At 37.7% G+C, this 27,668-nt stretch overlaps 1 protein-coding gene across 3 annotated transcripts in view; it reads left to right on the top strand.

The window, feature by feature from the left end:
• Positions 1 to 27,668, top strand: part of LOC134751391 (uncharacterized) — a 277,631-nt gene that overhangs the window by 229,645 nt on the left and 20,318 nt on the right. For 2 of the 3 annotated variants that reach the window (XM_063686767.1, XM_063686770.1), the window contains 3 exons: positions 20,248 to 20,505; positions 22,195 to 22,432; positions 23,762 to 23,902. In XM_063686767.1, the coding sequence (XP_063542837.1) occupies positions 20,248 to 20,505; positions 22,195 to 22,432; positions 23,762 to 23,902 (637 nt within the window). The remainder of the gene's footprint in view (positions 1 to 20,247; positions 20,506 to 22,194; positions 22,433 to 23,761; positions 23,903 to 27,668) is intronic. The other variant, XM_063686769.1, reaches the window with a different exon arrangement.

Here is a 27,668-nt window from a genome sequence, read left to right as displayed (position 1 = left end):
GCCAAACGGCTACCTGTACATCGATTTGCGATATTTTATGCGAACGGCTTACACTATGCGGGTCTCCGCAGCTTTATGCTGAGCCAGCGCCTATTCTTCGCACCATCACATGGCTCGACTCATTTTCATTAGGAATTTATGACAATGCATGTTTGTTCCAATTATTTCTACATGTTTGTAATTTCTTTTAAATTTAAAATTATGTTTTATACTAATAATGTCGGCCATTAGAGCCATGTAATAATGAGAAGAATAAAGTTTCTTATCTATCTATCTATCTATGATGGAGACTGAAGGTGGTAGTGGCAATTTAACATTGAAAGCAACCACATTATGACATTGTTTGAGTTCGTTAAAATCATCTTGATTGTAACTAGCCCCTTAATTAATAAAAAAATAGGAACTTATCTTAAAACTAAAAAGTACAAAACACGTTACGGCTGCGTTGCACGTAGGGCCGGCCACGTAACCACTGGAACTTGACACCCTAGAATCCCTGTATAACTTAACCTCCTAAGGCCCAAGGTCCTCCCTATTATAGTACTTCTTCAGTTCGATGAAATTTAAACCATATTCAATTGGAACAGTTGCATTTCTTTTGTTTCGTTGTATTTTCAAACAAATAAAAATCAACTCTATTCCCTGCTCTATAGGTTCAAATTTCAGTGGCAAATTTGGCTGGGCCTTAGGAGGTTAAAAGAAAAGAAGTCAGTAGTAGTAATTAAAGTTTAGGTATATCAGAAATGCTTTGTTGGCAAAAAAAAATATTTAACTTTATTTGTGTATCAGGTTCTTCTCACAATTACAAAACACGTTCGTTAACTAGATTTATAAAACAACTTTGTGTAATAAGTAATAATAAACGAAGTTTTCTCAAAAATGAACGGCAAAGTCGACGTTGCCAGTTAAAAAGTAGGTCGCGAAGTGCGTAGTTTATGGTCAGTTAAAAATTTAAAAAGTTAAAAACATTGCAGTCTCGATTTCGGGACTGCAATGTTGCATACAAATTCCATTATTTGTCGAGTTCCAAACTTTTTAAAAGTTGAAGTGGCCATATCAAATGAAGGCATAGGTCCATTAAACAGCCAAACAGATGATCAGTACTTATTATTATAATCTTGGTACCGCGACTATTTAGGTGTCTGAAATAGGTTGGCGATTTTCAGCAGAAAAATACACTTCCATTTTTAATTTAAAAAATAAAACGGCGGCAAAGCAAATCTTTTTAGTTTTTTCTGTGAAAATATATACATAAGAACGTTGCTTCTGTAAAATATTTCTATTATATTTGCATTTATTGCGCCATTCTTGAGAAAAGCACTATATATGACTCGGCTGGAAGGCTACTTGCTGGCTTCGGATTCAATTAAACGGACTCCCAAGGTCGTCCGGTTAAAACGAATCCTCAGCCAGTAAGTAGCTACTTCCGAGCCTCGACAATAATGTACTATTTATAGGCCTATATTTTTACACAATAATGCTCATATTTTTTTCCAAGCGTAGCCATTCAACACAACACCCTTAACGACCCAGTAACCAACAACTATAGGTACCATAATTTATAATCAGGCGTGATAAATCAATAGTAACAAATCTATCTCAAAAAGGCGTAAGTACACCAGACAACTAAACCTTCGCGTCCATTCAGTTTCATACAACCGCCTAAAACCAATAGTGCTTGTAAAATATTAAGTCAAGCCGCTATACAAAGGTGTTATTCCCATAGGTTGCCAAACGAATTGCCTCAGAACCATCCTTACAATTTTCCAGAACCTTACATGCCAACTGAGGGCGGAAATAGAGCCCATTGATATGAAGTTTGACAGGAATGACATTAGTGACACACGGTCCAATATTTACTCTTTGAAATCGAGGTAATCTGCCAGCGTTTGCGCTCGGTGCATATACATATTGCTTGGATTTGGCACGAACACCCGGTATGAGAAAAAAACCGGCCAAGTGCGAGTCGGACTCGCGCACCGAGGGTTACGTACTTTTTAGTATTTGTTGTTATAGCGGCAACAGAAATACATCATCTGTGAAAATTTCAACTGTGTATCACGGTTCATGAGATACAGTCTGGTGACAGACAGACGGACAGACGGACAAACGGCCAGACGGACAGCGGAGTCTTAGTAATAGGGTCCCGTTTTTACCCTTTGTACGGAACCCTAATTAACGTCAAAAAGATGATAGGTAACGATTTTAAAATTAAACCGATATCCGAACCCTGCTGTGGCGATACCTTGGTAATCTAAGGGAACAATCCTGTAAGGAAACAACGGAAAGGAGCCATTGACCCCCCTTTGCCGAGGGCACTTTTCGACTTCCCGAATCTTTTTGAAGATTTCTTCCCTTTGAGCATTTCCTTGTTAAGTCGGGGATGCAGCGTTGCAAATATGAGCCTCAGAAATGTTAGTACGAGTATGAGGATGGATTTATCACGTAACAGTTAGGTATAAAGTAGATTGAGATGGGAAGTTTGGATTTTCTGAACGTAAACCAAAATATAGTTTTAGGTTTTAGGGGCTAACCATGATGAGAATCGTACAATGGCAAACGCCAAACGAAAAGAAAAAAACCGGACAAGTGCGAGTCGGACTCGCCCACCGAGGGTTCCGTACAAATTTAACCTTTTTTTTATTTAATTTTTTACAAATGTATAGTTTTCAGATTTTTATAGCAATAGCAAATATTCATCCTGGCAGTTGTACCCTAGCAACTAAATAAATAAAATATAATAAAACTGTTGTTTACTGTCAGACAAAAGTAAATGTCGTAAACAAAGATATGAGAGAGCTTTTTTTTCTCTATTAATTTTAAAGTGTATAGGGAAAATAGCATCCCAATATTAAAACACCTGGAGGCTTAAAATTTAAGTAGTGCTCAAGGCAATTTTAATTTTGTTTCCGACAACTATGTCCGATGATAATCTGCAGAAAATTGTGCGATTTGATTCCTCTAAAGGCAAGCGGGAGGAACTAGAGCGCATCTAATGGAGGAACCTACTTATAGAAGAAATAAGACCTATGCCTAAAATTCTTCAGCTACAATATGGACACGAATCATAACATCATTAATTATGTGTACATTTTAAAGAATTTCTGGAGCAAACTAGGTATGTACGGAGCCACAGAGCGTGCCGTGGCGATATTACCCGAAATTCTCCTAATGTGAGTGTTCTCCTTAATTCTCCTAATTATTGCAAAGAAAATGTATATCGAGTCAGAAGCTTGGTACTTACACCTGCTCTTATTAGTTACTATCTTTGTATAAGTACCAAATTAATAGCAATAAAAATACTTACTCTTACTTACGTCCCACTTTATTTTTTCTGTTTCCGATTATCATGTTTTTTATTTTATTTTATCCGGTTCGAAGGACCAATGTTTTTAGATGCAATAACGATAAAATTGATTTAATGGACTGTATTTGCTAAAAAATGTTTACACTAACTTTACACACCCGTTTATACTATATTCCAATAAGAAATCGCGGAACAAGTGAATATGAATGGAAAGTGCACAAATCACATACCTTGAATTCGAGGTTTGCTGCGAAGAAGGCTAGCTTTGGGCGGCTCTGGTGTCTAGGAATATCGTGCAGCTGTCTTACCGAATTATCCTCTACCTGGACCAGCCTACGAGCTTAGCTTTGTACTTTTCCACAACACACATGTGATTGGCACTGATTTTATACTATTCTATACTTGGTTAAGGCTAAAGAGCGACTAAGGTAGTTTTCGACAACGGAGCACAGGACAATGTGAGTTCTCTCCGAAAGTAACGAGAACGAGTTATGGCTACCGGAAATGGACTCTTAGTGTTGCCCTAAATATCACGGAAGTCGTAAGAAAATAGGGTTGTGATCCAAAACCGATACGAGAGTTAAACATACCGCCTACCTAAATATACAATATTTAATAGCATTAGAATACGACAAACTTAAGACTAAATCTATGCTAAGTGACGATACTATGGATGTTAATCTGAGAGTGGCAGTGGGCACAGCTTGACGACGGGTCTTCTGTACTGACCAGTAGCTGTCTGAACTGTGACAACCCTGCACAAGCGGCCATTTTAAGGGACTTGTCTGCTCATTCAACAACAGAACCAAGGAACCGACGACAATATTCGTGTTCACTTTATTCCATTTTGTCCTCTGTTGCAAGGTGTGAACGTATTCAGCATGCCACCTGCGCCAAAAGTCCTGATGCATTTTCTGGATCAGCTTCCAGCGATGGCAGGGGCTTATTTTTTGATCGACAAGAGTTTCCTCAGGGACGATCGACAGAGGTTCTAACGTTAGAAAATGACCGGGCGTGAGCGCGGCGAGGTCATTTGAGTCCGAGCTGAGGGGAGTCAAAGGACGAGAGTTCAGCAAAGATTCAATAATTGTCGTCACGGTATAAAGCTGTTCGAAGGTTAACCTCTGGTTCCCTATAACTCTAGCTAGATGCGTTTTTACTGAACGAATCCCAGCTTCGGCTAAGCCATTGAAGTGGGGACTTCCCGGTGGATTAAATGATAATTTTATTTCTTCCGCATCAGCAGCACCTTTCATGAGAGAACCGAGGTAATTACTGGCTCCAACAAAGTTTCGACCTTGATCAGAGACAATATGGCTACACCGACCGCGACGAGCGACAAAACGTTTCAGTGCACAGAGAAAAGCTTCAGTCGACAACTCTGAAGCAAGTTCAATGTGGATGGCCTTGGTGCTGGTACAAACAAAGACACAAATATATCCTTTGAACGTCTTAACACCGCGACCACGTGCGAAGGCGATATCGAAAGGTCCGCCATAATCTATGGCGACACTCGAAAAAGGTTTTATTTGAGAAACCCGACATAAGGGTAAATTTCCCATAAGCGGCGCAGACGCCGGGGAGGGATTGGCGCGGAAGCATTTGACGCAGCCACCAATCACTGCCTGGATTGCTCGCTTGGGCGATAAAATCCAAAAGGTTTGCACAAGTAAATTTTGTAACGTTTGGGCACCTGGGTGTAAGAATCTTCTATGATATTCGTCAATTATTAAGACTGTTAACCGGTGGGAGCGAGGCAATAATATAGGATGCTTGACCGAATATTTAATAGGCGAATTAGCCAAGCGACCGCCCACCCTGACGATACCCGCACTATCAATGAACAACGAAAGCTTGCGCAAGTATTTTGGCAATGAATTTAAACGACCCTCTCTCAAGTGATTGATCTCTACACCGAACGAAGTGAGCTGCACATGTTTTACTAAAAACATGAGAGCTGCTGTCGTCTCAGAGGACTGTAGAGATCCGACAACCTTCTCGTTCTTAGACGACCGTAAGAAACGAAAACAGTAGGCTAACACACGCTTTAATGTGAAAAGCGAGGAAAACCTGTTGAGAAGTGTATCAACCAAGTCAGGTTCGCTGGTGGCGACTAAACTACAAATCCGTTGCTCATCAACGATAGCATCGTTGGCTGGAGCGTCCAAAGCTGAACAAGGCCAATCTTCTTCCTTCTCTAGGAGCCATGAAGGGCCCTTCCACCAAAGATCACAATCGACCAGGTCTCCAGGCAATAACCCTCTGGATCCTGCGTCAGCAGGATTATGATGGGTGCTTACATGGTGCCAACGATCAGGAGCGATTATATCCTGTATATGGCTAACTCGGTTAGCCACAAAGGTTTTCCAGCGCGATGGACACGACTTAATCCAAGCCAAAGTTACGCTAGAGTCAGACCAGGCAAATATTTCCTCCACAACATGCAGAGGTTCTAACGCTTCTTGGACAGACTGCATCAGATCCGCCAGCAGGACGGCAGCCTGAAGCTCCAGACGACAAATAGATTGTTTACGCAAGGGCGCAACCTTCGATTTTGCACAGCAGAACTCTACAAATATAGAGCCCTCTGCAGTAACAACACGACAGTAAACGACAGCGGCGTAGCCTCGTTCTGAGGCATCACAATATCTATGCAATTGTAACGAAACAAAAGAGTGGATGATGCGACGAGGAATGACTACGGATTTCAACAACGACAATTGAGATCTGAGTCTCGTCCACTCTAAGGCAACTGCTTTAGGTACATCATCGTCCCACTGGTCCCTACTATTATGTTTTTATTATTTTCATTCCACTTTTTAAAACCTTTTGTACATAGGATTATTGTAAGGCTTCCATCGCCATTAATTTTCAATTTGGTATGTTTTTTATTTTATGTTATTTTTTCTCTCATTTTTGTACGCATGTGTGTGTGCGTAAGTGTTAGCATTAGTTTAAAATTGAATATTTTGTTACTACCTGTGAGTTCCTGTAATTGGCTTCCTGTTTTAATCTTGTTGTTTATTGTAAGTGTATAGCTGTTGGTTCTCCTTAACATAAATAAATAAATAAATAAATAAATAAATAAATAAATAAATAAATAAATAAATAAATAAATAATATTTACTAATTTTTTTTGTTAAATGCATACAATCTGAAAAAAGTTTCACTTGCATGGTGGTTTCCTAAAACCACACAATTGTTATTATTATTTTAATTTATTTAGGAAATAAACAGTCGCATACCAATGTATAATAACTTATAGATACCCAATTAGACCTAGTTCCATTAGTAGTAGCTAGTTTAGCTTCGTCTATATTATGTTCCGTCGCTGATTCAATCGCATAATAAGCAGCCCGCAATACGAATTCCGGGATTGATCTCAAACAGGTCCCTTCTGAGTTCTGACGTCAAAACCAAAGACGGATGCAACATTAATGAGCCCCAGAAACAAAATGGCGCCGCTTTCGGTACCGATCCGGGTTAATTATTCAAAAGGGTATTTCGAAAATTAACGTTTGACGTATTCGTATTCGATTTATTTAGGGCGTCCGCTAGCTGACGCGGTTGCACGCGGCGGAACGGGTTAACATGGGGTTAACGAAAAATAGTATGAGAAACGCTAACTGACACCCGAGGGCCTACCGCGAACTAAGTTCGACGTGTTGCTTCCCTGTCACACTTACGTACGAATTTACAAGTGCGACAGACAGGCAACACGTCGAACGTGGTTAGCGGTAGGTCCTCTGGCACGGACGCGTGCGTCGGATTTTACCTACTGGCACCCGCGCGTGCGTGCGCCCGTAGGAATTTGACATAGGTATTATATTATATATCGTATATAGGTGTTATATATCGTATGGCCGGGGTGCAGGCAGGCCGAAAAGGAGATGGCGGGACACTACAAACGACATTGTCGAGTGGAGGAAACGAGGGGAGGCATTTGCCCAGCAGTGGGACACTAAATTAGAATTAGGCTAGTAAAAAAAAAAATATATATATCGTCAGGTAACAACCAAAACTCACTAGACTTATATTGACCGGGATATGGACCGTGACACCAAGACAAGACAAGACGCGACAAGATGCATGTAACTGCGTCGAAATATCGGGAGCTAGAAAACAATACAAAAGATAATCACGGTCCATATCTCGGTCAATATGTCTAGTGAAACTAACCGTGAATCATTCAAAACAAAACTCACTAATTACTAAAAATTAATTAAACAAAAATTAACCTTATTTACTAGTAGATATTAATACGGTTCACTATGGCTGTGAACGTGTGGTGGTGATAATTAGAGAGTTTTGATTGTTACCTGGCGATATACGGTTGCACTTCCACACTCTACTGTCCGCGCGCGAATTCCGTGCACGGCTGAGGAATGTTAGGAATGTTGGGCGTCATGACAGAGTAGTGTCATTTTGTACGGGCGGGGCGCACACCCTCCCACTTCCTCGACCTACGAATGCACGGAATTGGCGCGCGGACAGTATGTATAGGCTTCCCACGCCAATTAGCTTAAATGGACTAAAACTAGATTTGTTTTAGACTAACACACGCAGAACATAGGCAGGACTTGCCTAAATATCTATGAATCAGCGAACTAAGTTGTTATTACTACCAAAATGAGTTCAACTTTCGGTTGATTTTATTTTAATGAGGTTAGTTAAACAGGTATAAAACTGGTGCGTCCTCCATTATGAAATCCAAAAACTAAATTGGCATAAAAAATTTATGCGCTAACCGCACAAGTTGTTTGCAGAGAACGAAACGAAACGCTACATAATATTATTTACGTTTATCTTAGTGTTACGCTTCGTTGTGTGTAAACGATTGTCATCTTGCTAGGCCTCGCTACGCTCGTGGTTCAATTTTGGAATCTTTCGCTTGCTCGGGTATCAATATTAGCACGAGAGATTGAACAATAACTTTGCCCCCTTGTAAAACAAATAACTATTTTTTAGGGTAACTCCCCTACACGTAAGGTGTAATTTTTTTTTTCGCCTAAACCCTACAGTGTGGGATATCGTTGGATAGGTTTTTCAAAACGAATAGGGGTCTTCAACAAAACATTTTTTGATAAAGTGAATATTTTCGGAAATAATCGCTCCGAAAGAAAAAAATGTCGTTACTACAAGAACTATAATAAAAAATAATGAAAAATGAATACATTTTTCACCTTACGCCCATGTGACGGTAACGATACGGCCAAGCCACATATTTTGACTAAGGTGTAGAGTTCGTGAAGTTAGGGCTTGTAGAGTTAGAAGCTAGGCTCTACAAGAGATCTAATAACTTTTTGACAGTGCGAGCCTTATGGTTTCGTCTTGGCAACATTTTACATGGAAATGTTTTTGGTGCGTTTCGTTTACGAGTTATCTTCTAGACTTTTATTATTCTATGGAACTCGTTTGATCTCATGAGATAGAACTCTGAAAACGGATTATATCGCGTATATTGAATCTCATTTAAAGGAATAGCATCTGGTATTTCATTCATACCCAGTTACTCGTAAAGCTGCAAATGGATATCCTTTCGTGTTCCGGCTTTTAAGCATTCCTTCCTCCAAAATTGATAGAATGGGTAATGAGTTTCTGTAACTCCCTGTAAAGTCAAGCTGTAAAATCCGAGAATATTTGAGAACTAGATTTTACATAAGTAATGCAAAATCTGAAAATAGATTCTGAAATCTTGATAAAATAATAGAAGACAGACAATGTTATGATCTGTCATACAAAACTGAGTTTCGGTTTCGGTAGGTTTGAACATAAAAATCATGATTCGGCCGAAGGTCCGGTTTTGGTATTAAAATTATATTCTATAAATCGTATATACAGATGTCAATCACAATGAAAAAATCAACGATGATCAACTCTGGTCAACGTTGAGAGTTGATCATCGTTGATTTTTTCATTGTGATTGACATCTGTATATACAATTTATAGATTGTAATAATGTGGTACGTCCCACAATAAAAAAGGAAAAATATATTAACATTTAAAATTATATTTATATAAATAAATACACGAGCAATACAATAAATAGAATCTCAATAAAAAATAACCCGTTTCCATTGCTTCTAAGTATAAGAAATGTGTAAGTAGACTGCGATAATGATATATCATAACTATAGTTATCTTGATAATTATCGATTTGATAATAACCTAAAATGTACGAAATATAATTAGATTGTTACATGATGATATATTTCAATGGTTAATAAAAAAACTAATAAATATTAGTTCAACTTTTATTTGTACATAGCCAAAAACGCACCAATCATAATTTTTTACTATCTAAAAATTCAAAGAAAATAAATATAGCACCATCCATTCCTGGGATAATTATCCGATACCTATTTATCGGATAATTATCGCGATTATTATCAAACACTATAATTATCTGGATAATTGCGAACCCTGACCCCAACGCTTTGTCACTCCAAAGCCGAGTTAGCTCAGAAGAACTCTATATTTGTATCTAAAAAGCCTCCATTTTGTTTTCCCCCACTAATTTCGCACCCTGTAATTTTTCACTCCACATTCCTTCTGTTGGTTTGCCAAATATTTGTGGCCCTGTAATTGGAGTGGCTCGAGACAAAAGGAAATCGCTCAGAAACTGAAATTTGCCAACATTTGTGTGCAAATATTGACACGGCGGATTGGGGCAAGTAAACAGGTGATTGAGATGTCTAGAACAATTTTCTGGAACTGTGTGCATAGTTTTGCAAACGGGAACCAGCCCCTCAAAAATGTTTAAAATCGAACTTTAGTGTTACTTCGGTCATACCTACTGAAAGTTCATATAATTTTAAAAACTGTAGTAGATATACATGTAATATTTTCTTTTATAATTCCATGTCTTTCTGACAATGCATACAAATTTTCTTTACGATGGGATCATCCTGAAAAGTACACGGCCCGTTTTCCTCAGGCACTTATTGTATGAAAATTTGGATTTCGTATGACGGTTGTGGGGTATCTATTTAGATTCTTATTTTCTGACGTAAACGTATATCGTATGCATGTAAGTTTTTGTTTACCTTACTCATTTGGATCTTCTTCTATCAATTACTTCTCCAGGCCTTTCTTATGAACCTAGCCTCTATGACCTCGATGTGTTTGTATTTTTTCATCAAATAGTTCCATTTGCTACCTTCCGACTGTTTCTTATTAAGGAACTAATCCAAATTTCAGCTGAATCATATACCAGGTAGTGGTCCATATTTAAGTTATAAGATTTGAAACAAACATATTAATTTACCACAATTTACAAACATTACCTTACGCGGTGAAGTTATATAAAAGAGTGTAAAAATTAAAACACATTAGTCGTGCACTAAACAACGTACCTAGATTTAGACAACAAGATACAGAACTTTCTTTAAAAATTAAAAATCTGGGAACTCGTCGCCATTAAATCATTTAATATTTAACGCAATCCCTACCTTTTAAGTGGATTGACTTCAGTTCTTTGTTTTAAGTCTTGCTTCATTTTCTACCTTTTGCCGTCGGGTAAAAAATATACATTTTATTTATTTTGTTATTTAAACTAGTATTATACAAAACTTTTATATATCATACCTTCTATTGATGTATCTTCTATGTAAGAGGGGTAATAAACGATTTGCAGTTTCGGGACCCTATTACTAAGACTCCGCTGTCTGTCCGTCTGCCTGTCCGTCTGTCACAAGAGGCTGTATCTCATGAACCGTGATAGCTAGACAGTTGAAATTTTTACAGATGATGTATTTCTGTTGCCGCTATAACAACAAATAAAAAAACAGAATAAAATAAATATTTAAGTGGGGCTCCCATACAACAAACGTGATTTTTTTGCTATTTTTTGCGTAATGATACAGAACCCTTCGTGCGCGAGTCCGACTCGCACTTGGCCGGTTTTTTTACTGTATAACAACGACATAACACAAAAGAACTTAACAATAATAAAAGCAATTATATTTAAAATTCAAGTAAGAAATGTAAACGAAACACAAGAATGTACAGTTTAATATATTATTCATATTATTCCTACAGATTAATACTTAGTAGTAATTACTTTAACATAACACAGGTTTACATAAAATTTACAGAAATAGAGATACAAAGGTGAACTTATAAGGGATCTCTTCCAGCTAACCTCTCTCCAGATTGTCCCTTTTTTTAGTCAACAGTTATATAAAATCACAATAATAAGTCTTGTTTTGATCGTTATTAAAATGTTCATGATCTTTTTAATCGACTGTAAACATATTAAATATATTAATAACGGGTCACTCACGTGTTTTAAGTCGAAAACGCTCGACATGTTTCACTCCGTACCGGCCGAGTCATCGGGCGCGGAGGGCTGCGGCCCGCAGTCTGCGCCGGTCCGTCACCGTCGACGCAAGCTCCTGATGACGCTCCTCGGTACGGAGTGAAACTTGTCGCGCGTCGAGCGTTTTCGACTTAAAACACGTGAGTGACCCGTTATTAATATATTTAATATGTCTATGTCTCACGGAAGTTTTGTTATTAAGACTTTGTAAACATATTTCAATTCTTTCAACATATTACTTAGTTATAAGTGACAGTACCTAGAATTTTATAACAGTTTTAAAATGCATAAAACGCAAAAATAGGAAAATCGGTTTAAAACTCTTTTATGTAAAACTTTCATAGTTTCGAAGAATAATGCTTCTTAATGGGCCCACCCATTTCCAGTCCGCCGGACGTTATCGGCCTTTCAGTTGTTCGGAACTGTCAAATTTTTGTTCTAACTGAGAGGCTGATATCGTCCGGCGGACTGGTAATGGGTGGGCCCCTTTATAATAAATAAGAACGTAAAACGTGTAAAGTTTATAGATAGATTAACTTGCTGCGGCTCTAAAGTACTTCGAATATAAAGAATATTAGATATTCTCGTGAATTTCTATAGGAAAAGGTTCATTATTTTATGGAACAATGGCATCTGTGTGAAATTAAACCTCGTCAGTTAACGGGCACATTAGTTTGCGCTGGGCTATAGAAAACATGCGGACAGTACACAGGCTTAAACAGTAAGAATGCGTTTAAGCAAATTTATGGTGTTTAAACCTTTGATCGCCTCACCTATCCTCCTAAGGCCCAGCCATACAAATGAAAAATCCAGTCACTGAAATTTGAACCTAGTGTAGAAAATAGAGTTGATTTTGTTGTTTGAAAAATTGAACGAAACAAAGCAAAAGTGACTCTGTTCGGCAGAGTCTGTTCCAATTAAATATGATTTAAATTTCATCGAACTGAAAAAGTACTATAGGTAGGACCTTGGGCCGTAAGAGGCTATTGAAGCTTGCCGGAATGCGCGGATGTACAGCCACGCGCTTTGGTTGACGTCTTTGGCGGTCAAAGGGCAATGACAACATTCTCAATGTTTAGTCGATAATGAAAATTATTATATTATAAATTAAAATGCACACACATCGAAGACATCGAAGTCATTTTGGCTAGTCCCCCTTGACTGCACCTAAAGACACTCGCGAATTATTGCGATAAGCTGGAATTGTTAGGTAACTGTCTCCTGGCCTGGGAATTATAATTATGGGGCCTGTAGACGGGCCATATTTTCACTGCAATATGTGACCGGCAACTATTGGTGTCTTTCTCTAACATGTGAGTAAGAGAGGGACATCAACAGTAGCAGGTCACATATTGCAGTGAAAATGTGGCCCGTCTACAGGCCCCTTTAGACCAACAGAAAAAACATTAGCTCTACATATCGTAAATGCCTATGGGTATACTCAGAATTTGCTCCAGAATTCGAAATTGAATAAAATTATTTTCAAAATTAGTATATTTGGGTAATTTTATATACCTACTTATACTATGCTGATTTAAAGTAGAACATGAGTATATACTATTATGTAACATTTAAATAAGGTTGCGATATAGTTTTAATGTAAGTTTAAAAACTATTGGAGCACAATTATCACCCAGTGGGGAGCAAAGTGGGCACAATTTACGGTACTGTGCCTGTGCCTGTGGACTGCAGCATTGGTCAGACAAAGGTCCCTCTTTCACGGGCCGCTTTCAGCCGTGGGAGCGCACACCTGCCCAAATTACAATCTTACAAGCGGCAAAATATTCCGCTTGTGGAAAATACCCGACTATCTGTAGCGTCGATACGACCAAATATTTTGACAGAAAGAAGCTTTAGAACTGTTTTCTTCGATTTTAAACGGCATATTTTTTATATATTTTTTTAGTTAGATAGTTTCTACTGTAATATTTGGATGACTGATGGAGAATAAATCAACTACTTTAAATATCTGTAGAACCGTCGATACGACAGTACCGCTCAGAATATTCATTTCAGAAAACGGCTTTAGAACTGTTGTTTTCTTTGTTATGAAACTTTCGAATATGGGCCAGGAAATTATTGCTCAAAAAAAGTTATAGAGGGAAATGCTTGGAACACAATTATTGACTTCGTAGCTTTGTTTGGACTAGTTAATAGGATGGTGTCAATGTGATACCATAAATGATTTCAGCACCCCCGATTTATACGAAAACGATACCAAACACGGCCTCTATAAGCTTCACTGATGTATGTAGATATCAAGATAAAATTGAGAGCCCTAAATAAACTTTCAAGAGCGGATATCTCAAAAACTATAGAAGATATCGAAAAACTTGACTTAATAAAACTTGTAACAAATTTAATCACCTTTCATTCAGTGGCCATGTCGCTCAGACGCATAGTTTCTGAGATATAATCGAAAAACCGAAAAATGGAACCTTGCCGAACTTTTTCGTAAACCCTCCAACACTAAAAGCGTAAAATTATACCGGCGGCCATTTTGAAAAATGCGCCAATCTTCAGAGCGGTAGACAAATGGCGCGGACGTGGTGGTTTATAAGCGCGATAATACTTATGTCGAGTGCGCTCGCTTTGAATGCAGATGTTTTTGGTGAGCTTTGTCATAATGGATAGTTGAGTAAATAGTTTATATTGTGAGTTGTATATTTGTTTCTCATTCAAGGATTGTAATAGTAGCAATGCGAACAATTTACAGAAAACGAGTTCATAGAAGAAATATGTTAAAACAACAAGTAAATTTAACTTTTAATTATCCATTTGAAATTGTTCATTTTCACGATCCAAGAAATTTAATGCTACGTAATATTATATGTTTTACTTAGACATATTGTAAGCGGTCATCAAAACAAACAAACATCAAATCAAATATATTTTATTGCATGCATAAATCATTTATTTATTGTATTACACACAAACCTCGGAATATTTATTAATATGTTATGTCCTTACTATATAAGGTTAGCTGGAAAAGATCCTTCAACTTAAATTGATAAGTTCACATTTTGTACTTGTAATGTATCTCTGCTACTTACCTACCTACCTATGTAATTTCGTGCAATAATAGTACACTATTGGAGAGGCCGGGAATCCGTGGATGAGATTCGATTTGTCGGACGACGCGAATCCACGAATTGCTATTCCGGCCGAGGCATATCTAGTGCTTTTCTCCAAACATGCTAGGAAATTAGGTAAAATAATCATTATTTAAGGCATCAAGCATCACTCATATCGAACCTTCACATCAAAAAGTCAAAAACAATCACGTCAAAAACAAACTTATCTTGTTTAAAAATCCAATTTTATTAAAATATCGTTATCATTTGTAAAACATTAATGAAACTACCAATCGTACAAACTATTCTTCAATCATTTTAAACAAATAAGATGGTTTTTAGCATTTAATATTGATTATTAGATAATTCGAGAATATAGGTATTTTAGTTTCTGAACGAATCCCGGGATTTAAGGCCTCATACTCACGAGCGCTTTTTCAACGCGCGTTAAAAAAGCGTTTGAATGACACAAATGGAATCACGTGTATTTATTCACACAATGGCGGTAGCGCTTTTTATCAAGCGTTGTTGGATTTTGCACTTTAAGCCTTGGTTTTTAAATCGAATTTAGCGTGCGGGCAGATTCAAGCTGGGGAGATTTTAACGCGCGTTGAAAAAGCGCTCACGAGCGCTTCAAGCGCTCGTGAGTATGAGGCCTATAAGGGGTTTAAAAACTGTATAAGACACTTCGCAAAACGCCCCGCGTTATCCTTTTTTACACGATATATTGGTTGTATACATTGATTTCTTAATCTAAACATGTCTTTAAAAGGTCAAAAACAATACAGCAATCTCTTCTTCTTCAGTCGGTCCCTCAATGCTAGGATCGTGACATCATGTCCTTCTGTTGAAGATCAGGTTCCTCCATAGGCTTCTATTCTTCGCCAAGCGCATGGCCTCATGCAGTTTTAATTGCATAAGTGCAGTGATTTGAGCACACCATCTAGTAGGAGGACGGCCCTGAGGTCTGGTGCCTTCAACTTTACCCGTCATTATAATCGTCGTCAATACAGCAATATAGTTGGTCAAACCAAATTGTCAGTAAATAAGAACAAAAAAACGATACTCATCCTTTGCTTTTGGGTGCTAGTACTATTGTAAGGCAAAGATAGTATGAGTCTATGTTTCAAATGACACAGTCCTTTGACAAATTATAACTTCCCGTCCGCTAAAACTGTACTGGATTGTTTATTTATTTATTTGATTTTGACATAATGAACATCTTCCCGTACTTGTTTTAATTCTATAAGGCGAACATTTCCGAGCATAATGGAGAAAAATATTTATTTATTATTAATAGTATCACATCGGTTTTCCTATTTCAAGACAATATATTATTAGCAAAGATAGATATAACTCCGTAATAGATGGATACAGTCTAAGGAAAAAACGTGGCTCGAAAATCAAGAAAATTTGATTCTCGTTCAGAGGGCGCTACTAGCTTTGGCCTACTGTCGTATAGATGGCGTTGACGGTTTCGTTTGTTATTTAACAATTTTAACGCATATCAGTGAAAGAACATGGGTCAATATCATAAAAATAATTAATGCAAATAAAAAAAATCATTTATCCATATTTAAATACATATTATCGTATTTTTATAAATCTTCATTTTTAGTTTTAAAGTATGTCGACAGATGGCAGTGAATTTACTGGGGTTACAAAATTTATTATGACAGTACCGCTCTAGTATAAGTTATTATATGTTATTAGCATTAGCACCATTTCCTATAACCGTAAATGTTAGTATAAATATAAATACAACACGTTCCAAGCAAAGCCACCCCAGTGCTCAATGTCGGATACGTCCATGCCTAGATTATCGCTTACCTGAGAATAGCGTCCTGTGACTGGTACAACGACACTACTGCAGATAACAGGATAAAAGCAAGGTAAAAGGCTTTTGAAAGGTTAATGTGATTTTTTTATGCAGCTATTATAGCTGCATAAAAAAATCAATATAATACTTAGTCTGTGACTAATCAAAGAATAGAAATCGTCGATCCAAGCGCCATCATGAAACAAATTTTTATTATTAGTATTTCCATCCGCCCCACGTGACCGCCGCCATACATGTAGCGGGGACAGAAAGATGGGAATGATTCAAATGAATGCACCTATTCCCATTTGTGCTCGACGGAGACAAACGGGGATACACCTTTATTATGTATATAAACTTTGGCTCTTTACGTACAATCTTTTTCTAGACAATAAAAGCTACTTATCCTATAAACTTTTCAAGTTACTGCAAATACAAATCGTTCGAAACAAAGCCACCCCAGTACTTAATGCTGGACACGTCCGTGCCTAGATTATCGCTCGTCTGAGAATAGCGTCCTATGACTTGTTCAGCGAGACTACTGCAGATCAGAATGGAGTATAAGGATTTGCAATGTTAGGTAGTATAAGTTTTTTGTGCAGTGAACATCGTCAGTGATTAATCAAAGCAGCAAACCCTGTATTAGGATCAGTTATGATATGATTAACAGAAATTGAATATTTTAGGTACTCATATATGTATATGCAGAATTTTGAAACCTTTTTTAGGGTTCCATCCCAAGTCTTCTCAGGAACCCTTATTTATAGTGCACATACAGTACCGGCCAATAATATATCACCTTTGAGTGTTTTTGTATGAGCTTGTATAGAGTAAACAATATAGGTTATAGTTTGTAGATTGCATATTTTACTAGTCATTTTATACAAATACATGATGAATATTGCAATGAAATACTGTGAATTACAATAGGATACTCAGCATATTACTAAAAAACCTGTACTAAAAAAATGAAGTTAACAATACATTAAAAAAAACCTGTATGAAAAAACCATTACATGAGGCCAATTTTTCTCATCGCCCGTACAAAGGAATACTACTAGTCTACCTAAAGCAGTGAGGTTGAAGTCACTCACAAATATATAAAAAAGTTATACCGTAAAAACATGGAGATGATATATTATTGGCCGGTACTGTAGTTACTTAAAAAACTTGTGATACCAGTGTGTTTCGTTGCATCGATAATATAATATCAGCATAATATTTGTCTTAGCGTCAAACCCCTTTATTCATAAACGTCTACTAAAGTTGACAAGCCGCTAATAATCGTTTGTCCCTTTCTGACGTATTGGTATGATGGAAAGGGACAAACGATAATTATCGGCTTGTCAACTTTAGTTGACGTTTATGAATAAGGGGGAAAAAGGCTGAAAAATGTAAATTTATTTTTATATTTTACTATTCATTGTTGCGCTTGCAAATTCCGCTCTGTGAGTAGGTAGTCAGATAAAAAAAAACCTAACTTGGTTTAATTTTAGGGTCGTGTATATCGCCGAATTTACGAGCGAAGCAAATGTGTTGCTGATACACCATTATTATTTTGTTTGCAACGAAACGCACCCATTTAGGTCAATGCATTTGTAAGGTGTTGATCTAAAACAACCGCCCGGAAAGTTGAATTTGGTTCGGCCAGCAACTTTGATTGCAACTGTTAACAACCCCAACAATTGGCTTGTATTTTCTACTTACAGATATTGGAACGTATCTCACTCAAAACTCGCATTACTAACATAGTATATATAGCTTTAAGTGTTTATATAATGGCAACGCATAGGTACACGCGAAATATATATAAATGTAACATCAATGACTGTGCAAGAAGGTTGTACCTAACACCGCGCCTTGCGGGACTCCACAACGTATCCTACATTATATGCATACAAAACAATTGTTTTAGTGCCTTATGTTTTTAATTAACCAAAAACAAACTAACAAAATCAAACAAATCATAATACTAACAACCAAATAGAAATTAAACGAAGTAGCAAACAATAACACTACACTGTCTAACGCTTCAAGGAGTACTAGACTCACTTCAATAGCCGTCAACGTGTTTAATTAGTTCTGTTTCGTATTTATTTTGTGTTATATTCCTTTCATATACGTGCCTATTTTCTTTTCACACCATTTAGATGCCTAGGCCATAGGATTGGATTTAGATCACTACTTTACCACACAAGGCTGTTGACTTTTATGTTTCACGGACACTGAGCTTCTTTTTAGTGTACTCCTGACCTCACACACCGTACAAATGCCCGCAGTTACCTCAACTCTTAGCTTCCGACACCTTCGGCCTATGATGATGGTATCTGGACTGCCGTTAATAGATGATTGTCGATGTGGCGGCGAACACTACCTTAGTTTTGGCATCTACCCTGTCTTCTACTGGAGCACCCTTAAGGAATGTTAGACTTTCTTACAGGCCTTGGTTTTAGCAAGGGTTTACTTAGTCTATTCCTTAAGAGTGCTACTGAAGTGCGGCTAGCGAGGGTGGTTGGCACTGGGCCTGGCTGGTAGTACCTTTCTTGGTAACGTGGTTGTGGGGCAGCGGCGGCGTGGGGCGCTTGCCCGCCGGCGGTGCGCGCTCTGTTCGAGGCCCCGCGCCGGCCGACGGCACGTGCGCCTCCCCTCACGCGCTACGCTGCGCCCGATGGTACCATCCTGCTTCTCACCGAGAATGGGACTCGCCTGATGACGCGAGCGGCCGCCGCCAGCCTCCTGCGCGCCGCTCTTCTGTCCCCGCGACCCCCGCGGCCCCGCCCCGGTGAGCCGCCGCCCTCCCTTTCTCTCTCTCATTCTCTCTCTCTCTCTCTCTCTCTATGTGTCTCTGTCGGATTTCGTCGCCTCTCGCACTGCACGCTTTGCACTTCGCTTCATAAGGTAGGAGCGTGGAGTACCGGTGAACGATGCCTTACGTTTTCCGGTTTCCAGTTAGGTTTTTTTTTTCACAACATAATCACGAAGAGCACAACAAAGGTAATTTGCTCAACCGAACACCTTTAACCAACAAAAAGTTTTTAATCATCATTAATTCAATAGAAGTTGTAATGAAAATCAGCACTTCTTAACTTGTTTAAAGTAAAGGTAATCCAATTTGAGAATTTCTGATTGGAGTTTCATTTTAGGTATGTTAGCGGTTTGTGTACAAGTTGAGCTTACTAATTATAAAATTTCATAATAACTTAGTAATTGATTCAACTTTTCGCTCCTACTTTATGTCTGCATGCTTTTAGAATTGATGAACTGCCGTTTTCCCTTGTCCCTAGTTTCCACCTTGGACTTTTGATGGGGTAATTCTGACGCACCTACATCTCAAGTCCAAAGCGGAAGGTCTTGAGATGAGCATGACTGCATGTTTTCTTTCTGCATCTCCTATACGATCTCTATGGTTACTGCGCGGCATAGACTTGGCTTTGACGAATAGTTCTCGTGGGACTGCCGTCCGAAGGCTTTGCTATTCAAAATATTTAATCGGGAATACAAATCTAAATTCAAAATTATTTTTTAAAATTTTGCCCGATAAGTGTTTGTCGATATCGTTGTATGTTTGATCGTTTTTTATCTTTACCGTCAGTAGGGTGAGATTTTATTATCGATGTTTCGCTACCGATGCTAGTGCGCGATAGTCTCTGAGGTACTCGGAGTCCCGTCGCGCCACGGCTCGGTCCCGACCTAGCCCAGCTAAGCGATTCCATGGATGCCATTCCAGTAAAACTGATGTCGGACGGCCGTAACCCGAACCGGACGGGGGCCGGCGTGACCTCGTGGATCGGGGGTATGTCCATAACACAGGATGGGAACCTGATCGCCCCCGACAAAATAATGAGCCACGTCCACCGATACGCTAGCCCCCACTACAACCCCCACGGACACCATTACCACCGCTGGAACCACGAGCCGGGGGGAAGTGAAGATCCACTATACGCCACAAAGACCGTCTACGGACCAGGATATATTGATGAGAACCGTACGTATGGTTTATTCTTGTACGTAAGCCAATCTCTAAACTTCATTATTTAAACTTGCAATAAAAACTCAAATTCCTAAGGGAGAGATTAGTTGACGTCCAAATGAACTAGTTGGTATAACGAGTTAACTTACACTTTGTGAACAGACAACAACTAACCATAGATATCGTAAGTTACACTCACTTATCCAGCTTACAAGATGTACAGTTAGCCGGATCATTTACAAGACCATATACGACACGGGTGAATTCATTTATTACAGCACCATCAACATATATGTCAGTGGTCATGTTATCTATCCCTTCTTTATTTACCCCTGTACTAACAGCACTTTCTAGATGTTTAGTATTACCACAGTTTTAGTATTCTGCAGGTTTTGAACCAGAAAGTGCTTTTGGAGATTTCGAGAGATTAAAGCACAGAGTAAAGCTTTGCGTAGTTATAAGTACTAATGATTTATTTAGAACAGGACTCTCTTACTTGCTTTAAAGCCCTGTAAATCCGCCTCTCCCTACGGTCATCACGGATATTTGTAGAATCTAGTTTTAAATGAGTAAGTAGTGACAAGGGTTAGTTAAATCTCAGTGAAGCTGCTGGGATACCAATATACCAATTAGATTAACCATAATTGTAATGTTTTCACAAAAACCAATTGTATAGGTAAATTTATTGAAAATTTGCTTAAATCCGCATGCATGATCCCCTTTAATAACCCCGATCACAGTAATTAAGCTGAGTTTTAATCATCGTACTATAAACATCAGTATCAGTTAATTATGAGCCATCCCTTTTAGCATGATCAAGTTGTTACAAAATTTAAGCTTAAGGTAAATCGAAATCATTGGCAAGTTATCATGGTTTACAAAACACCGTTTTTTCAGGTTCCTCACGTTGTGTCAGTTTTAATACAATTTGTACAATACATTTGTCTTGGCATGCATATTATATTTATATCACGTATCCAAAGTTCATTATACTTGTTTTAAGTACCTATTTGTTTTTATAAACACTTTCGAATTTGTTTTTTATTTTTATTTTCTGTTACTCTTTTAGATAAGTTCATGTATTTCTATCACCTTGTGGTATTTATTTATTTTAAAATATAGGTGTTTTCTACTGCCTGTACTGTTGTCCTTCAAAACAACTTTATTATAATTTACAGAAAAATGAAATTATATTGTTATTGGCTCTTACTGTTGTTATTTCTAATAATTTGATCTTATCTGAAACTCTACGGTTAACTTACATTTTCAGGCTTAGGTGTTTTCATACCATATCGGAATATATCATTTTAGGAATAATTTCATAAAACCATAATCAATTCAAATTCAAATACTGATAAATACTGATATTGAATATTTTTTTCTTGTCGTTGTCTTCTAGATACTCTAAGATATGTAATCATACTTTCTAATACACAATCATTGTCTTTCAATGTTTCAAAATTTGTTGCTTTAATAATTTAAACGTAGTTAATTTCACAACTTATTCTACTGTTGCTTTAATCCAAGCAACTAAAGCACCAAATTTATAAGCAAACAACAAAAGCGGTCGAAGTTTTCATAAATACCATTTTTAAATTTTATATGTAACCTCAACCGCTTTGCTGCCTATAACCAAACCTTGAAAACTAATCACCACTCTACTCACACACCAACACGAAACTAACACTTGACACCAACCAACAGAGAGGATTGGCAAAGAGAACGGTAAAGCAGGTGACGACAAGGTGGCGCTCCAGTCCACCTGCCACGTGGCCCTGGAGACGTGCATCAAGGATAACGAGTGCTCCACGACCCTGGATCCTGTGCTGCAGAACTGCCACGCGACCAACTGCGACCGGGAAGGCTGTATGGCGGCGCTGAGGGGGTTCTATAGGAAGCCGGGGGTGCATTGGAACACGGAGATCGCCTTTTGCCTGTGCAAGTAAGTATATTCTAGTTGAATTGTTTATTCCTGATAGTTTATATGAAGCTTGTACGGGAGGATCAATCTTGTTTGTATTTTGGCCTCCTCAGACAGCGGACAGTTATTATTATTAGACTTATTAGATGGCCCACTGTGGAATGAGTTTACCTAACTACCACAAAAATGTATATTATGAAACCTGGTTATAGATGACCTGGTTAAACCTGGTTAAGAGACGTAATCATGGTAACGAATTAAGTAACAAGGAAAATTTGAACTACGTATATAGATTAAAAAAAAATATAATAAAACTTCCGTGACAACAAAAACATATTATATATTTATTACTAATAACCAGAGCCCACAATTTTCGCGACAAAGCAAGACTGTCGCAATCTTGCTAGAGTTAGAAACATTTTTTATCGACGATATTGATAGTTGGGTAATGGAAGAAAAATTTGCCCACTAATTTAAAAAAAAAAATAAGTAAATTTACGTTTTACGGTTTTTATAAAATTATATAGAAACAGATGCAATTTCTTCTTCGAAATCTACGTCAGTACACACAGCAGCTCATGGCATTAGGTCCTATCAATGTCATAGTCATTATCATTAATTTCTCAAACTTCTCTCGGACTAAACAGTTTCCTTTATCAATATAAAGCCATTTATGTATACTAATTGCATCTGTTTGTATATAATTTTATACAAACCTCACAATTGAATCTTTTTGAAATATTGTTTTAATTTGGTTGACCGTCTTATATTACACATCAACTATCGATATCGATAAAAAAATGTTTCTAACTCTAGCAATATTGCGACAGTCTTATGTTTTGCCGCAAAAATTCCGGGCTCTGCTAATAACCTAAACTCATTGTCGTCGATCTCATACATTAATTTCTTTATTCTGTTAATATAAAGGATTTGTTTTGGTTTTGCTCTTTGACTTCATAATTGTATTCCTTTTTGTTTGCCAGGTTAGTATTGTTAACAAAAAATTCGCATCAAAGCAGAGGATATTAAACAATTTCATTATTGTACCGTGATACCATATCTCTTAGTAAAGATTATGGCTTAAACTTTTGAACTACTCAAATGCTTTCAGTGGTTATGTATGTGAATATTCAGATTTCACGGTTCTCTGTCTCGTCATTTTCTTTATCGTTTACTATAATGTAAACGAAAGATGGTACCGAACCAGAGCATTTGTTCAATATTTGCGCATTGGCCTTCCATTGTGGCATTAAATCATGGTGAAAACAATGACACTACCACGCGCGATTAAAACGCTTGAAAATTCGTGCTTCAAATGGATCCGATTACACAATTTTCTGTTTTCTTCAGGAAAACTGACAACAAGGAGGACTCATGCATGCGTGCCCAAGAGCAACTCCATCCGTCATGCGCCCAACGCCCACCCTCGGGACAACCGCTACCAGCCTGCCATACTCTCGCCCATGCCTGCCGCGAGGAACCCGAGTGCAGGTAATATCAGGGAACCTGATTAATAGGACGAGTCGTCCAAGCAGCTGTCTATCTTGCACTCAACGCCCACCCTCAGGAGAACTCTAGCCTACTGAACCTGACAAAGAAGTCTCGTTTATGACAAACTCCACCTGACGAGGACTATAGTAAATAGGTTTTTATATTTTTTCAACACTCTTGCTCAAAACGACGTTTTTATTCCACCGATTTTTGGCTCATAATCCTAGATATTAAACACGCGTGCTCTTCCAGTGTATTATTCCACTCGTTGTTTTTCATTATATTATCCGACTGAGTTAAGAAGCTAACTGATTGCTAATAATATGCATGGAAAGGGAGCCTTCTTTAATTGGTCGGACTGGCGGGCAGGGGCGCGCCCGCAGGCGAGTGCGCGGCGCGCGGCCCGGCCGGCTCGCCCGCCGCGCCGCCCGCGGCCGGGGCGAGCGAGGGCCGGCTGGCATTACGAGTATGACAGATGAAACACACAATACTAACTGTTTTAACTATTAAAATTTGATTAATATGAAAGTTTCTTTTTTTTCTCGCAAGTGTGTTGAAAAACGTCGTATGAAACGCGTGTGCATTGGTCATTACACACATCGGCTTTCTTATTGCGCGCTCGCTTACAGCTCGCGCGCACAATATCGCCTCGTGTGTAATGACCGACTTAGCACACTTGTATCATAATGTACTATTATACCTTTTGTCTATGTCTGTCACTGCATTATATTGTTTTTTCTTATAGTTGTCAGTAAAATCTTGTTCATGGAAGTCAGCTTTTCGTTTCTGCTCTCCTTTAAGCTATCGATTTATTTAAATGTCCACAATTCCCGGACACCACCGATCTTGCCTTCAGAACAGCCAACTACAGAACTGCCATATTCTCGCCCATGCCTGCCACGAAGATCCCGAGTGCAGTGAATATGAGTGAGTGCGTAGTCAGGGAATCTGACAAGTTGCCAGATTGTCGGCATTCATCTGGATTTTCTTGACATTTTGTTTGACTCCCGACCAGATATAATAGACCGCGAGCCAGGAACAGATTTTCATGACCAATCGCCTTCCGGGCAAAAACTCGTATAGTGGTTAACGGCTGAACCGGCTGGAACGAAGAATAAAATTCTTAATACCTACATCAGAGATGATTCTGAAGGGTTGTGAGTTAACAATCTTTAATTAACCATAAAGATAAAGTAACGATATTATATTTTTGGGGATTTTCAAAATTTTGAGTACTATTTTAAGTGTCGTGAAATGTTTAAAGCCTTTAAAAATGCAATAAAAACTGAGTACAACACACAACCTACAAAATTCCAATCAAGTTAGGAACCCCCGGTTTCAACCGGATTAGGAACCTGGAAAGTTTTAATAAGTTATTTGAAGCTTCTGTTCTCGAAACAAATATAGTTAGGTACCTAACTTAGATAGATTCAGAGATCGAAAACGCTCTCAAAATTATTGAGGTATTAAAGTTTTAGTACTTACCGTATTTCTCAGATACTTTACCCAGCATAAATAATTTAGGTCTTTATCCTTGCCCCAAATTTAAAATTTGCTATTTAGGTGCTGAATAAATTAAAACAATTTTTCCAGTTGCTTTCGATTTTACCATCCATAAATTTTTAACTATATTCTAAGTATGTACCTACTATTATCAAGTAATTAATAAATATAGGTAACTTTAATTTATGAATGTTATAAAGCTATATAAAAAAATAATAAAAATACAATAAAAATAATTAAATATAATTAATTTAATAAAAATACGTTCTCAAACGTCAAATTAATCCTTCTAACTAAATATTAGGGTAACTGAGAAATACTTTCTCAATACATTTGCAATCCTATAAAAACAAAACACAAAGCCAATATTTTCACATCTTTCACTCCACTAATCATAATATTGCAAACACAATACCACTCCAGGCTTCAACCCAAAGCAAACCCTGCTACAAGAATATAGAGTCTAGTTTCATTTGGCGAAGTAGTTGTTAGCTTAATGAAGGCATGAGTGTGGAATTAGTACAGTCCGGTTCGCATTTGCGGTGGACAGTAAACTGATTGGAATGCTCCGTAGGGCTGCCGGCTGGAGATCCTGAGTCGAGCCTGATTATTACGTCTCTTAGACGTCTCTAGACTGGATCCAAATTGGGTACAGTGCTGGATAATCGGTCAGTATTTAACCGGTTAAATTACCTAATTTCCATGGACATTTTTTGACGATCGATGACGAACATTTTGATGATGATTTCGGTAGTTTGGAAGAGTTTCCGACTTCTATCAAGATATCGAGATACTTCGTCAAAAACGTATGTCTGATATTGACTCGCATCTTAAATAGTAGGTACCTAATAGATTACATAATACATAGTATATAGTTCTAAAAATGCTAAATTGTTTGATTTGATTTGATTTGATAATTTATTTGTCAATATGGGTTACAAAGAGGTCTTAAAACTATTTACAATATGTAAGTACAAAGGATCTCCACATTGTGCCTACAAACTGGCATACAAATTTAATTAAACTAGCCTAAGTCCATGCATATTATATTAACTTAACTTAACTATTAAGGAACTTAGGAAGGTTCCTATTGATCAGTACTTTTTTTACTGGTTTTACTGTCCAAATCTCATAACTCAGGGTGATGTGCTGAATAGGTAAAGTAGCGGCAAATAATCTATCATATTTATTCAGATACTTTTGCATATTTTTTTTATAATTTCTCAAAAACGGCTCTAGCGATTTCGATGAAATATACAATGGTATGGAAACAACAATTCGATCAAACGGGGTTCAATTTTAAAATAATTAGTTTGCCAGAGTTTTCGCGGTAGCCCGGTGGGTGTTATATTGTAATGATTCGATTTAATTTTCAAACCAGAGGCTAACACGGGCGAAAAATCGATCCATCTAGGTTTTATTGTTGGTTAAATTCGCTTTTGAGTGTTTTCAAATAAGAAATTAAATATTAATAACCTAAATTTTGTGTGTGTGAGGTCCCCAATGTAACCTAACCCCTAACATAACCTAACGTAACGTGGACGTAAGTTTCTATATAAGGTAGTGATGATGATACAATCATTGTTTACATGATTGTAAAGTATAATTTTACGAATTTTCGAAGGAATGTCCTTAAAATAGCAGTATGATAGATTTTTTGCCGCCACTGTAAGGACATCATCACTATCATCAGGTTATTTCAATTTTGAATTAAACATCTAAAATGTGCAAAAATTCTGTTATAATACTTACCTTTTTACCTACTATTTACATTTTCACCCAAGTACCTAATAAACTTTTTCAAGTAATGACAAACTTTTTTTTACATGGCTGGCTGGCTCTCCTATCCATATTTAAAACTTTTAAAAAGTATCATATTCGCTTAGAAATATTCATGAGAAAAGAGCACTGCACGAATGATGAACTAAGGAAAAAGCTTATGAAAAATGAAAATGAAGTGACACCCCTAAATCCGTTATTCGCCCGTATTCGAATCATTCGAAGGCAAACTTTATAGTTCCATCCTATTTTCCCGACCTCGTCAGTGAAGGAGGCAAAACGTTCATTCGGTTCACTTGTTATCATTAGAATCCCACCATTCCAAAACATCTTAAAAGCCAGGGACCCTCCATTCAAAACGCGATTTTATTCTAAAAGGGTGTATGAGTTGGGTTTTAGATAGTAAGGCGGGAATTTGCTGAATGAGAGACCAAGATTGCGGAGCTCTTGGACATCAAACAGTAGAAATTTATGGTCAGGAATT

This window comes from Cydia strobilella, chromosome 22 (genome assembly GCF_947568885.1).
Source record: "Cydia strobilella chromosome 22, ilCydStro3.1, whole genome shotgun sequence".
NCBI classification, from domain to species: Eukaryota; Metazoa; Arthropoda; class Insecta; order Lepidoptera; family Tortricidae; genus Cydia; species Cydia strobilella.
The sequence above is the reverse complement of the archived record's forward strand: the minus strand, read 5'-3'. Positions and strand labels throughout refer to the sequence as shown.